The following is a 13,643-nucleotide window of genomic DNA, read 5'->3' as shown; positions in this document are numbered from 1 at the left end:
ACCAGGAATCAAGAGGTTGCTTGTTCAATTCCCAGTCAGGCAGGGCACATGCTTTAGTTGTGGGCTCGATCCCCAGTAGGCAGCCAATCAATGACTTCCTCTCTCATCAATGTTTCTCTCTCTTTTCTCTGAAAATCAATAAAAATATTTTTTTAAAAAAACTAAGCAATCATTTCATTTCTTAACACCAAATACTAATGCCTCCGGTACTCAAAATAGCTGGAAATGGAGATGCCAGTCTTAAAAGTGTTCTCCAAATAACAAAAGCTTACCTCCTAAAGTGCTGAGACATATTTTAACCATGTTTCCACAGAGAGGTGTCTCGGGCACATGCCACAGGACTCGGGGTCACTAAACAGACTTTGTGTAATAAAATGATGCCCTTTCTGACAGCAAGATAAATATTACCAACACTGTAAAAACTGAAGCATGCAAATTACTGGCCTCCCTGAAACTGTACATGCAACATGTTGGTGCATGTGAATGTGTTTCATTGGGGAAAAGGCCCTGTCTACATTCTCAATGGGACCCAGGAAAGGGTCTGAAACCCACTGAACCAAGACAGGGAGTAGCCGCTGCCTCAGACCGACTGGCCCCAGGGCTGTGATGTTCCAGGCAGAGTTTTCCTTCTGGCTTCTCACGGCCTTCTCCGTTTTCATCTGTCACTTCTCACCCACACGACTCCGACACCATTTTTGTGGTTTCTCGCCCTCTTCTCTAGCTACCTTTCTTCCGTTCTGGCTCACATTTTTGACACTGCTCCTTCACTTGTGGGGTGAGATCGGGTATTGTTTGTTTTTTAAAAAATGGTGCAAGCTTCTGATTGGCAGACTAGTCATGTGTCATCTAAACTGCAGTACTTGTGGCCGGTTTCATTTCTGCTCAGGACTTGGGCTCTTTCGTTACTTTGGGTTTGCGGGTGCTCTATGTCTTACTGCTGGGGAAATTAACGGAGCAAGCTGCCTGTAAGTCGTAGTAAGCTGCACATGGACGTTAGACAGAAATGCACACACACACACACAGAGTCAATCTACAGCATTTGGTCTCTTTTCCAGTTTATATTAGTATCTGAAATATTTGCATCCCCAGGCTGAGCTGGGATGTGCAAGAAGTGTTTAGAGCTTGCTCAGCATGACACATTCAATCATGTCCTATAAATGGCATGCCAGTCAATGGGCTGGAAAGAAAGAATCAAGAAAATGTTGTAACTGCTTCTCCTTTATTGGTACAAGATGGCAACGTGTAAAATGAAAAGGCAGGCGATGAGGGAGGCAGGTGCGTCTGACTGCTGGAGAGCCAGACGAGCCTGGTGCCGCGGAACTGGGAGGAAGAACCATGGCAACAGCTGAGAGCTGTGACAAGGACCAAGTTTTAAAACTGCTTCCCCCACCACCAGATAAGATGCCAGCTCTCGCAGTGCCTAAACACACTGCCTTCATGTCCTACCTGCCACGGGCGCTGTTTTATTGTTTGGGGATGGGGCTGGTTAGCTTTTCACAACTGAAAATGACAGGGTGACGGAGGAGAGATCTGTTTCTAAGAACAGCTAGAAGCAGCAGACACCAGATCATCTGGAAATAACTGAATCAAAAAATGTATAAAGATAAAGCATGCATAGAAACATCAGCTCTCCCAAAGCTGAAACGGATGAAAACATTCAAACGATAGAAAAGTTAGCCATATGTGTCCAAAAGGCAAGTGAGGAGATTAGCAAGCAGTTGGTGACTGAGAAAAGCCATGAACTCCCTCAGGCTTCCTGTCTGCATCACAGCCATGCGGTGTCATGGACAGCCACACCTGCAGTCCAGATGGATGTGTCTGTCCGATCCCTTACCTCATGGTGGTCTCCAGCCGGGACGTGTGAAGGCCTTGCTTCTTCTTCTTCTTCGAGGGGCTCAATCACTGTCACCTCTGCGAACTCCTCCACGGATTCTTGAAACTCCGGTAAGGACCTTCGTCCATAACGCTTCCCACCTCTAACGTATTTGGGCTGAGCTTCTAGTGAGCAGTCTGGGCAAGGAGACAAGAGTTGAGGCCACATTACAGGACAATCTCAGCCCTGAGCTGACACTCACAGCCGTCAGACACAGCCTCTTATACCAGCCCCAAAATAAACCACCAGCATTTGCCAGCTGTGGTGGCCGAGGGTGTGTGTGAGCCACCAGGTCAAATGCTGAGCACGGCTTCTAATTCTGAAGGATTTATCGCACCCGAGTACCTCTCTGCAGATGATGGGAGAGATGCAATGCCGGCAGGGACGGACTGAGTTAAAAGTACAGAATGAAGATCAGGACAAAGCAAGGGGTCATGTTTGTTCTGTTTATTAAGCTGGTGTTTTGCAGGAAAGGGAGAGGGGGCGATCATACTAACAAAGAGACACACTGGAGGAAGTCTTAGAAAGTCATGATAAAACAAACACCGCATCAGCACTGTAAAGTTAGTATTCACACCTACTAGTCGGAAACGCACCCTCTCGGACCTCAGTGGCTCCTTTGTTAACCATCCTCCTTTCTGATCTATCAGACAAGCAGGATGAGAGAACAAAGAAACTGACACAGCGGATCCAAATCAATTAATGACAGCTCATCGCCTATACCCGTAGTCGGCAAACTGCGGCTCGTGAGCCACATGCGGCTCTTTGGCCCCTTGAGTGTGGCTCTTCCAAAGCCTTAGGAGTACCCTAATTAAGCTAATAACAATGTACCTACCTATATGGTTTAAGCTTAAAAAATTTGGCTCTCAAAAGAAATTTCAATCGTACTGTTGATATTTGGCTCTGTTGACTAATGAGTTTGCCGACCACTGGCCTATACGAAACCTGGCATCCAGAGCTCATTGTAAAATTAAACGCTGTGGAATTAAATAGCAAATGTGAAACTGCATTAAGAAAAGTGGTGTATTATGTTTTTTCCTTCTTCAAGAGTTTCAGTGTGTACAAAATAAAAAGACTTGTGCATAGGAGAGAGTCATCTCTTGACCTTAAAGGACTTCAGCATTTTGACATAATGTGTCACAGGTTCAACATTCACCACCACCATCATCACCATCACCATCGCCATCATCGCCATCATCACCATCACCACCATCATCACCATCACCATCACCACCACCACCACCACCACCACCATCACCACTACAAACTATCCTGTTTTCCCTTTAACAGCTTTAAAGCAATAAAATAAATACTTCACTCTATGCACATGCCATCTTAGATATAGGTTGTTTTCTGTTGTTGTTGCACAGAATTAGGAGAAGAAAATACTTCATTAACACACAAAAGACTGGCAATACTTTGATTCTTATCACGTACACAGATAGAATGTCTCTCTGGAGAACAAAATCTGTTCTGTTTGAACATAACAGCCCTAACAAGATATGTCTGAACTCATGCATGTAGATTTGTAGATAAGGTATGGACACACACCAACAAAATGCGGGTGGCTGATGAGATAAGAATGAAAAGTGAAAAACTTTTCCTTTATCATCACTGAAACCCTTCGGGGTTCGCCATTACTTGGTAGTTTCCCTGGAAGGATGCGTGACCTGGTTTGACTATCTCGGCCCCCCTTCCCCGTTGCCCTCCCTCTGTATAAGCTCAGATTTCACAGATGCAGTCAGAAGCATCCTGAAAATGCTCAGCAGAGCTCAGAGTGAAGTACTTATGCTTGCTCTATAATTTCTAGCGATATTTATACCCAGCTCTTTAAAAGTCCCAGCCAAGTCATTGTATTAGGCCGAGCGATCCTCTTACAGTTGTACTGAGGCATACAACATTTATATTGAAACCCGCATGCACATATGAAGGTACCTTTTATCAGAAGAGAGTGTGTCAGCCTGTGAGTATTCAGGATCGGCCCAGACACCCGAGCTACTTGTTGGCAGCTGACACCCACAGATGCTAGTCAGATAAGAGGCAATGCAGAACCATCCTTAATTTATGACATATTCTTACATTTTACTGGCAGACAACAAGATACACCATTAGGGATGATGGGGGCTTGGAAAAGATGAAAAGGAAGACGCATAACATCAGAAACGGGACACAGGATTTTCCCAGGGGGCCAGCAGCCACGGTTTATGGCCGGAAGTGGCCAGGAGCTCCGAACGCCCTTTTTCCCCAAGGAGACGCAGCGGAGGGTCACAGCAGCCATGTCAGAAAACCCACTGTAATCTAACCCAAGCCCACCTGTGCAGGAAACGACTCCTTAGCTGTTTACCACTCAAGACCCCATGCTGCGCAGCGAGCAGGGGTAGATTTGAAACAGCTTTTTTCTAAGCAGCGGAAGGGAACAGATTGTGAACCATTAGGAACCCTGTGGGTTTTGAGTCAATCTATTCACTTACTTATTTTTGTATTGCCAGAAACTTTAAAAAAATTATTTATTTTACTATTATAACTAATTTTGAGCAAACTTTAAATTAACATTTTTCACAGAATGTACATATACCACAAAGTCAATTTTCAGAGAAACTTTATTAAACAGTACCATCTTTTTGGAGTAGGGATATTAGCACACACAAAGGATAATTGGGGTATTAAGGTTTCCTCATACTGAATTTCCCAACTTACCCATTGTTATAATAATGTTATGGTCATAAGGAAACCCCTGTAATGTGGGGAAATAATTACTGTGTGAAATGATTAATGTGAGAAATGTTTGCTGTGTGAAGACCCCAATACTCGGTAACTTCCAAAATGTGGTGAACGCCCCACTATCTGGATGTGAGCAAAGGCACACGGTCTGGCCCACACGGATGAGACACAAGTTGTTGACCACTGGCTACATAAGCAACAGATTTTGTTCAGTCGATGTCTCCCGCCTGATGAGAGGAGGACTCCGCATCGCTCAGCTCCGTGGGACAAGCCCCTGACTGACTGCTCTGCTGTGCGAGCCTGAACCAAGTGCGGCCGCCTGTCTGTCTCTGTCTTCATCGTCCGTCTTTCGGTGTGCATCACCGGGCGGCCTCTGCTGGAGCCTAGGACCCACTAGGAATAGGTAAATAAACCCTGTGTGATTGCACACTGATTCTGCCTTGTGTGTCCTTGTGTTCCGGTTCGGCTCAGCTGTTTAGACTTTGAATCACCAGGGCACAGGCCGTGATTGCTGACTCCTGGTCACTTGCGTTTGTCCCACTAAGTCTAGACAGATAATTAATTAATCAGGGCATAATTGGGACACCCATGTAACCAATAAAGAATGAGACCAATCACACCAATGAAAAAGTTACTTCTTAGATTTACACACTCACACATCCCTCTCCTATTCAGAGCATCAGCATCACTGTACTCACAAGATAAAAAGGGGAAAGAGGGCAAAAGGAGATCCAGAGAGCACATTCGTGGTCAACATTCATTGTTAAGTATCTGAAAATTCTATTATTCTCCTTATAATATTCTCCTTACAACCAGGCCTTTAGAATAGCAGCAGACCACGGAGCAGGAGGCCTCCTGGCGACCTAAAGACACATACACACCTGAATGGAAGAGTGCCTTCCCCTCCCCCCAACATGCCCAATGAAGACCTGTAAACCCGCAGCCCTGGGGCAAAGTTTACGTATTTTACGAGTGCATCCAGATGTAACTTACATAGTTCAGGGTTTCATACTGGAACGCTTTTTACCTATGGGCCATTTTACATCCTCTTGCTTCCCTCGACATAACTGTACGTAACTGCTCCAATCATGAGCTCCAAGGAGAGATGGGAAACGCCAGTGGAACAAACACAATCATAAAGGAGGGTCCTGCTCTTGGCGTTTTATTTCCTTGGACATATATTTATAATCCTACCTGGATTGCCAAGCGTCTAGGTCATTTCCGCTCCATTCCCATTTCCATGTCTCCTATTTTTCATCACTGTTTACAAATAAAAATGGGCCTCGAAGGAAAGCAGACAAGCCCTGCCTGCCTGGAGGAGTCTTAGATGTCACCCTGGAGACCTTAGTACGAGGTGCATCCTGCCTGACCTAATTTGATGGTCTAGGCCAGTGATGGCGAACCTTTTGAGCTCGGCGTGTCAGCATTTTGAAAAACCCTAACTTAACTCTGGTGGCGTGTCACATATAGAAATTTTTTGATATGTGCAACCATAGTAAAACAAAGACTTACATTTTTGATATTTATTTTATATATTTAAATGCCATTTAACAAAGAAAAATCAACCAAAAAAAGTGAGTTCGCGTGTCACCTCTGACACGCGTGTCATAGGTTCGCCATCACTGGTCTAGGCTTTCTTCCATAAGCGAAACACTTGGTTTGATTCCATTTCTAAAAACTGCTGGAGTAATATGGAAGCAACTCACAGTCTCTAGGGAGCAGGTGGGCAAACATTTTTTTAAAAATCTAATTAGAATTCAGAAGACAAAACACAAAGCAAAAAAATGACAACAACAAAAAAACCCATTCCTTCTAGCCCTAGAAATGAAATAAAATCTGGATGCCCAGACACCACATTCTTCACTCCATATCTCATCTGTCTCAAGAAGAGGCACCTGTGATAATGTTCACCTTCCAGAAGCAGCATGGGCCACCTGGCACAGGTATGACTTGTGACCAGAAGGTCCCGTACGTATAAGAGAAAAACTGAAATACAACGTCAGTGAGATAAGCCTCAGGGGAGAAGCCAGCTGCAGGCCGGGAAAACCCCTGACACTTCCCCACCCAACCCTGTCCCGACTCCCTTCTTGCCCGACTCTGAGGAGCAGTGCCCTCTCCCAGAACCGCCACAGCCACAGGGTGACACAGCGTGCCACCTGGAAGCTCTCCTGATGCCAAAGGCAAAGCAATGAGGGCCCAGAGGAAGCGGAGACAGTTACTCGAAAGCCTAAACACTAGTCATTCAATCAAGGCTCTGTTTACAAAAATGCAAGCCAAAGAGCTGGAATGCAGCAGCGTCCAGAGCACACTATGGGAAGTGAAAGCAGAGTTTCAAGATGCACTCCAGTATGAGGCCGGGTCACTTAGCTCATGTTTACGGAACATCTGCCATGGTGCTATCTTGTACCTATTGAGAGATAATATGGATATTTTATCATTTTTTAAATCAAATGTCCTTGATCCTAAAAATGAGGGTATTTCCAGGATGCAGAAGACAGCCCTGCCTTTTTGGTGCTGATATTCTTATTTTGGAATTGCTCATGCAGGGCCTTGCTGACTGTCTCCCTTCCTGCCCCATTTAGTCAGCCCAGGAAATCACTCCCAGGCCTGTACCTCCTTCCAAAGGGCCTCAGCACAGGGGTACCCTAGTCTGAGACTCTCCAAACTGCACTTCTGCCCCGCTCACAGGAGTCCTGAAGTCTATGTGAAGATAAGACAAAAACGAAGCAGGTGCAATGGTTAATGGTTAAGCACTCCAGAAGCTTTCCTGGGAAAAAGCAGTCGTGCAGCAAATGAGCACTGCCCAGCCCACAGCACATCCCCGCCTCCTCGCCTACTCTGACTGCACCATTACACAGGTATCACACAGTGAGAGTGCAGCCACACCGGATTCTACAAGAGAGAACAGGGAAGAGAAAGCATCAAAGGGGAGACCAAGACAATCAATAGTGACTGAGAGAGAGAGAGAGAGAGAGAGAGAGAGAGAGAGAGAGAGAGAGAGACATAGAGCAAGCATGTCAAACTCAAAGGCTAATACGGGCCAAATAAACAAGGTGTAAGTGTATGTGGGCCGCAAAAAAAAAAAGCTTCAATTTTCGTAGAAACGTAGGTTTATTTCAATAGAGACATGCTGAATACAAAGGGCTGCAATAAATGAGTAATCCTTAACATAAAATAATAGAACATTTTAATAGTAATTAATTTTTTCTTGAACATTAACTTGCCAGACACTGAATAACTGCACAAGTAAATAAGCGTAACGCAAATAAACCTATTTTTCTTGTTCTCCGAAAGCGAAGTATTTCCTGTTGCGCACACCACACAAGTCAGTCCACGACGAATGACGTGGCCATCGGCTGCTAAAATATTCACTGCGAGTATTAGTGGAGAGAAATGGTGTGCCTGTGCATAAGGCGCATAAGGGAAATGAATGCAACACTATTATAGTAATCAGTCATTAGCGAACGTTGTAGTTCATTATTGATAATTATGTATTACAGGATATTGTAAAAATTAAGTTACAAAATTTTTATTAAAACGTTGTTTACATACCATTATATTGTGGGCCACATGTGGCCCATGGACCGCGAGTTTGACATGCTTGACATAGAGAGATAGACAGATTGAGACTGACAGAGAGAAGGGGTGAGAACAAAGATGGGCAGAGACCCAGAGGCTAACGGAGGGCAGGGGAAGTCAGACCAGGAGGAACAGATGGGGGAGCAGACCAAGAGGTTAAGGAAAAGTGGGGGAGGGGCAAGGAGGAGAGGAGGGTAGAGGTGAATTTGAAAGGTGGAAAGAAGTGAGGTGGGGCTGTCCCAAGGAGGGGAGGGGAAGAGAAAGGCCAAGAGAGAACAAAAATAAAAAAGACATCAGAAAAGCCTTCCAACATGACCCGCCATTCCTCTGCCTCCCAGGGTGCTCCCAGCCCCTCAGGAGGTCCTCAGCAGGCAGGACCATCACCCCACACTGTGCACACAGCCCTTCTGGGGCAGCAGCCTCCGGGCCCATGTCACAGTGCTCCCAGCTCCTCCTCTCTGCTGATGCACGTGTTCAGCTGGAGCTTTCGGGTCCTCCCTGGATGCAAGGGCATCAGTTCCTATCAGTCTCAATGAGGCATCTTGCCAGAACACAGCTGTCTCCAGACGTAGAGGTAATGGGGGTGGCTCAGAATAGCCTTGCCTGGGAGGGATTTTGGAGGGGAAGGTTAGCATGCAGGAGGGTGACTGCGGGTGAAGATCAGTCAAGAGAAAACTCTTTGAGTACATAATGATGATAGGATTGTTTCTCCAGCCTTCTCCTGGGAGGAGCCAGGGGTCAGGGAGAGCACCCACATGGGGCCCCAGTGCAGCAAAGTCAGGGAGAATCTCAGCCCTCAATCTCCCAGCAAATTTCCTTGACCTCATTTTTTGTAGTGGGTAAGCTCAGTGGCAAATGCATAGTGACGTTATCCAGTCCATCATCTCAGAAACTAGAGCTGCCTCCCTCTCATTATTGCCCTCATTTTCTCTTCCTTTCCCTCCTTTCCCTTCGGCAATGGGCTGACGTGAAAGGGACACAGCGAAGCTCTACGGCTCCTTGTAGAAACGATCATTGATCATTCCCTGTTTGAAACCTTCCCATACACTGAAGTTGAAATAAACTTACAACATCAGCAGAACTCCTGAGTAACCTGTTTCACTATAAAAATTCTCACCACCCCTATTGATTTAATTTTAAATAACATAAATATGTTTTTGCACACATCATATATTTTTTAAAGGTTGCCTTTTTACCCTTAATAAAATCATCATAACAATAAGTATTTTCTACAGCACAGTTTAATAACTGCTTAGTCTTTGATTATACAGATACATAATTTGCCTAACCAATACATTATCAAATATTTATGCTTGATATATATTTTTCCCTATTTTAAATGACTATCCTTATACGCATGTCTTTGTACACATTCATAATTATTTCTACAGTATGAAATCTAGCCAAAGGCATTTTTATAGTTTTTGGTGCCTAATGTTTTTCATAATTCCAGAAGGTCCTACCATTTTACCTGACCACCATTGGGTGGGAGTGTTTCCTGTCCCCCCTGACCTCATGAACTGACTCCCCACACTGTCATCTGTTGTTGGTAGTGATAGTGGTAGTGATTTCATTTTGCTTTAAAAAATATTTTTTTGTTGATTTAAGAGAGAGGGGAATGGGGGGGAGAAAGAGAAACATTGATGTGAGAAACATGGATTGGTCGCCTCCTGCATGCACCCCAGCCAGGACGGAACCCGAAAATACCTGGGCATGTGCCCTGACCAGGAACCGAGCCCACAACCTTTCAGTGCATGAGACAACACTCAGCCAACTGAGCCTCATTGGCCAGGGCTATTTTGCTTTTAATTTATGGAGGAATGTTCTGGTCCTTACTGGTAGCATCTCGCAGATACAAGGGAACAGGAGTCTAAATTCTTCCTTATCTTATTTAACCAAAGAGAGGGCAGCAGAACACGCCTGTTGGGCTATCTGTATAACAACTCTTAAAAACAGGAGGGCCTGGCCCAAGGCCTCTGAAGATAGATACAAACCCAAATCTTCAATCATTGCAATTCAGGACCTAGCCCAATGTCTGGTCATCAGGCCCACTTCAAGGCACATTATAGCCAACTGAGTGAAGGGTGTCTGTTTATTACAGTCATAACTTCTTCAAAATATAAGGAAAATAATTAAAAGTAGGGTGGTTCCTAGAATTAGGAAGGTTTATTACGAAAGAACCAAAACCATGTCTAGTCTTATTTTTCTACTGACTTGGCTTTTCTGAACCTGAGTTTTCCCTCACCAGATAAACAAAGGAAAGATATTTCACATCGACCATTTCAGGGAAAGAAAGGGCCACCTGCATTAGCTAACATGGACTACAGAGCAGAAATCTACTGCAAGATGCATCAAGTGAGGACAAACTCTCTGAAGGCAGATCCAGGCAGCATGTTGATGCTATGCAGCTCACAGCCTGTGCCAGCAGTTCCATCCAAACACCCTCTACTCCAAGGCCGTAGCAAACTGAATAAATGATTAATAATTAAGTTGTCCCTCACTTCTTCCAGGAAAATAATTTAAAAACAAAATTGTAGATGTAGATATGTGGGAGTTATGCCACTGGCAATGTTAATCAGTTTGGAATTTACAAAAGGATTCCCTACAACCCCAATCCATTTTTCTGCCCTTATCTGAATTTCAGTATTTTTCATTATATTGTCATATTGTTGTTGTGGTTATTTGTTGCTGTTTTTTTTAAAGAAAACACTGTCTTCCTAAAATTTAGAATTATAAATATCAGAGTTAAAAGGATGCTGAAAGTAATCTAGTCCATACCTTCTAATTCTAAACATAAAGAAACTGTACCTGAAAGAAGATATAAATGGCAGAACCTACTAAGACTATGGAAATAATGACTTAATTCCTTCTCCTCTCGAATCCTATAATAGCTTCGTTTTTGTATTATTTATAGATAACTGCCTTTTATTAGGGGAATATGATAGCATGTCATATACTGGGCATCTGTCTTAGGAAGCAAAACTTTATAGTATCAATTTATGTTAGGTAAAATCTTACAGAAACAGAAAGCTACGTTTTTCATAAAAGTAGATAATGTCATTCAGATATTAGGAGACAACACAATGCAATCTTGGAGCTGAAGGTATTCTAAGTATTTTCAGTACAAACACTTTTACATACAAAGTGACCACCCACTTAGAAGGGCCTGGACAGTATTTCATAACTCCCGGCTCCAGGCTCTTCCCACCACATCAAGCTGGCTGTTCTATATTATGATCTGGTACAGCATCTTGGATTTTTAACGCATAAAAATCATAGATGTTATAAAATATCAATTCATGACCCATTCAGTTTCTAAGGCTCTGTAGGTACTATGGCCCTCCTATGTTTTTAGTCATTTTCCAAAGTCTGGGAGATCCACTGATTTCAAAAAGCAAGACAAAAATACCACAGCTTTCATGGTAGAAAATGAATTAAGTACTGAACAGCCAAATAATGCTGAGGGCACAGGCCTCCCTGTCACAAATGATCAGGTGAAACTCACTCATATTCACGCCTTCCTGCTGCCTCTGTCCGACTCTTCCAGGCCAGGCTTCATTGACTAAGGACCAGTTTATCCCCAGCTCATCCATCTGAGGGTCAACACCCTGAACCTAACAGCTCCCGAAGTCATATCCCCTGGAAGTACAGCATCAGCCTCCTCTTCTGCCACTATCTGTGAGAATTTAAGCTACGTCCCTCTTCAGGCCTCAATCTGCTCATGGAAAAATGGCAGAGTTCTCTCCAGCCTGACAATGATATGGTCTATGATTTAAGGGACAGCTATTTTCATAAAGGGAAAGGAGGGGGTGAATTCGGGTGGCCTCTTGATATACTGATTTGAGTCCTGACCTTTCTCTGTCTCTCGTCAGCCGTTCAGCCTGTGGGTGTAGAGTCACATTTTGGAGTGTGTGGGAGGACGTTTGAGTAGAAAGAACTGCACGATCCTCAGACACAACTGGAAGAGCCATACAGAGATGGGCAAAGACAGAACAAGCAGAGAGGCTCAGGATCAATGCGGGGAATGTGGGAGGAAGGGCTGCCTCGCTGTCTCCTGTGAGGTATTAGCCTGGACTGTATCCTGCCAGCAAAGTGACATTAATGCAGGATGAAATGCTACCCACAAGTACTCTTCTGCTTCATTACATGGAATCGGGGCAGCTCTGTCACAAAGGCTTGCTCCAGCCTTACCCAAAGGATGGAGCACACAGCAACACTATAAAAATCCCTGTGTGTGTGGTCCTGGAAGACTTGTCCAAGTTGGTCTCGGCCAGCACAGCAGCAAGGCATGCACAGAACTCTCAAATCACCATCTGGAGCCAGAGTCATAAACGTTACCTCCGAGCTGCTACCAAGCTCAGCCAGCCACCGTCTATGTCCTTATCCCATTATGTAGGTCCCAACACTGCACAACTGTAGGGTACACCCTTCACATTTAAGGTCACCACAAATCTGTATATATAGTATGACAACTTCCTGGCAGGGGACAGTACAGGTTTTGAAGAAAGGACAGCAAAAGGATCATGTGGACTAGTAGCAGGGCGGCCCCTTCCAACCCTGCATAAAAGCACATTACAGTCTCCAGAATAATACGGAACTTATGCTTCCATGACCTATGCTCATGTTAACTACAAAGTGGTGATGTCACCCTAGCTCTATTCAGGGTCCCTAGATATTGCACTATTGTTATGAAGATGACAGACAACCTTAAACGAGGAAAAACATCAATAAAATGGGAGGCCCCAGAAGAGCAAAAGTCCATGTTCGAGCAGTGGCCACCTACAGAAATTCTAATGTTAGTCTGGAAGGCGCTAACCTCCCTCCCAGGCTCACTGTGGGCTTCCCAGGCTCTGGCAGGCCTCAGGTTAGTGATAACCTTCCCAGGGGTGGTCACCATCTGCAAAAGGGGGAGAGTGGACCCGGAATCCAACAGCGCTAACCACAGCATTCACACACGTGACACGAATCTGGAGCACTTCAGAAGGTGGACGGAGAACTGGATCACCAGTGAGGATAAGAAATGAGTTCCCATCTGCGCTTCGTCTAAATAGGTCACACTGAATGACTCCTCGTACGGGAAATGTTAATGATTTCTCCTCAGTCTCAAAAACTGGACGATATTTTTGATGTTCTTCTTTTAAAAGTAGAGTTTATTAAGGTAAATAAAAATCTTTACAGAGTAAATTCCATCCTGTTAGTGCATAGTTTTGTGTGTTGGAAAAACTCTTGAAATCTGTAACTACCCCCAACAGTCAAGATATTAAACAGTCTCATCACCACCACCCCAAATTCCCTCATACCCCATTATAGTCAAACTCTAGCCCTCGCTCAATAACCACTGACTTGATAAAACTGGACGATACTTAATTCAAATTTCAACACTGTTTAAACTTTCCCTTAGATGTTTATCATATTTCATCGATTCTCTCTCTCACCACACACACACACACACACACACACACACACACAC

At 44.3% G+C, this 13,643-nt stretch overlaps 1 protein-coding gene across 13 annotated transcripts in view; it reads right to left on the bottom strand.

Annotated features, from left to right (window-relative positions):
- NIN (ninein) overlaps positions 1 to 13,643 on the bottom strand; it is a 101,355-nt gene that overhangs the window by 62,831 nt on the left and 24,881 nt on the right. For 9 of the 13 annotated variants that reach the window (XM_059696387.1, XM_059696376.1, XM_059696350.1 and 6 more), the window contains 2 exons: positions 3,809 to 3,898; positions 1,835 to 2,010 (listed from right to left, as the gene is read on the bottom strand). In XM_059696387.1, the coding sequence (XP_059552370.1) occupies positions 1,835 to 2,010; positions 3,809 to 3,898 (266 nt within the window). The remainder of the gene's footprint in view (positions 1 to 1,834; positions 2,011 to 3,808; positions 3,899 to 13,643) is intronic. The other 4 variants (XM_059696364.1, XM_059696436.1, XM_059696457.1 and 1 more) reach the window with 1 other exon arrangement.

Source organism: Myotis daubentonii, chromosome 1 (genome assembly GCF_963259705.1).
Source record: "Myotis daubentonii chromosome 1, mMyoDau2.1, whole genome shotgun sequence".
Classification (NCBI taxonomy): domain Eukaryota; kingdom Metazoa; phylum Chordata; class Mammalia; order Chiroptera; family Vespertilionidae; genus Myotis; species Myotis daubentonii.
Note: the sequence above shows the minus strand (reverse complement) of the source record. Positions and strands in the feature narration are given on the sequence as shown.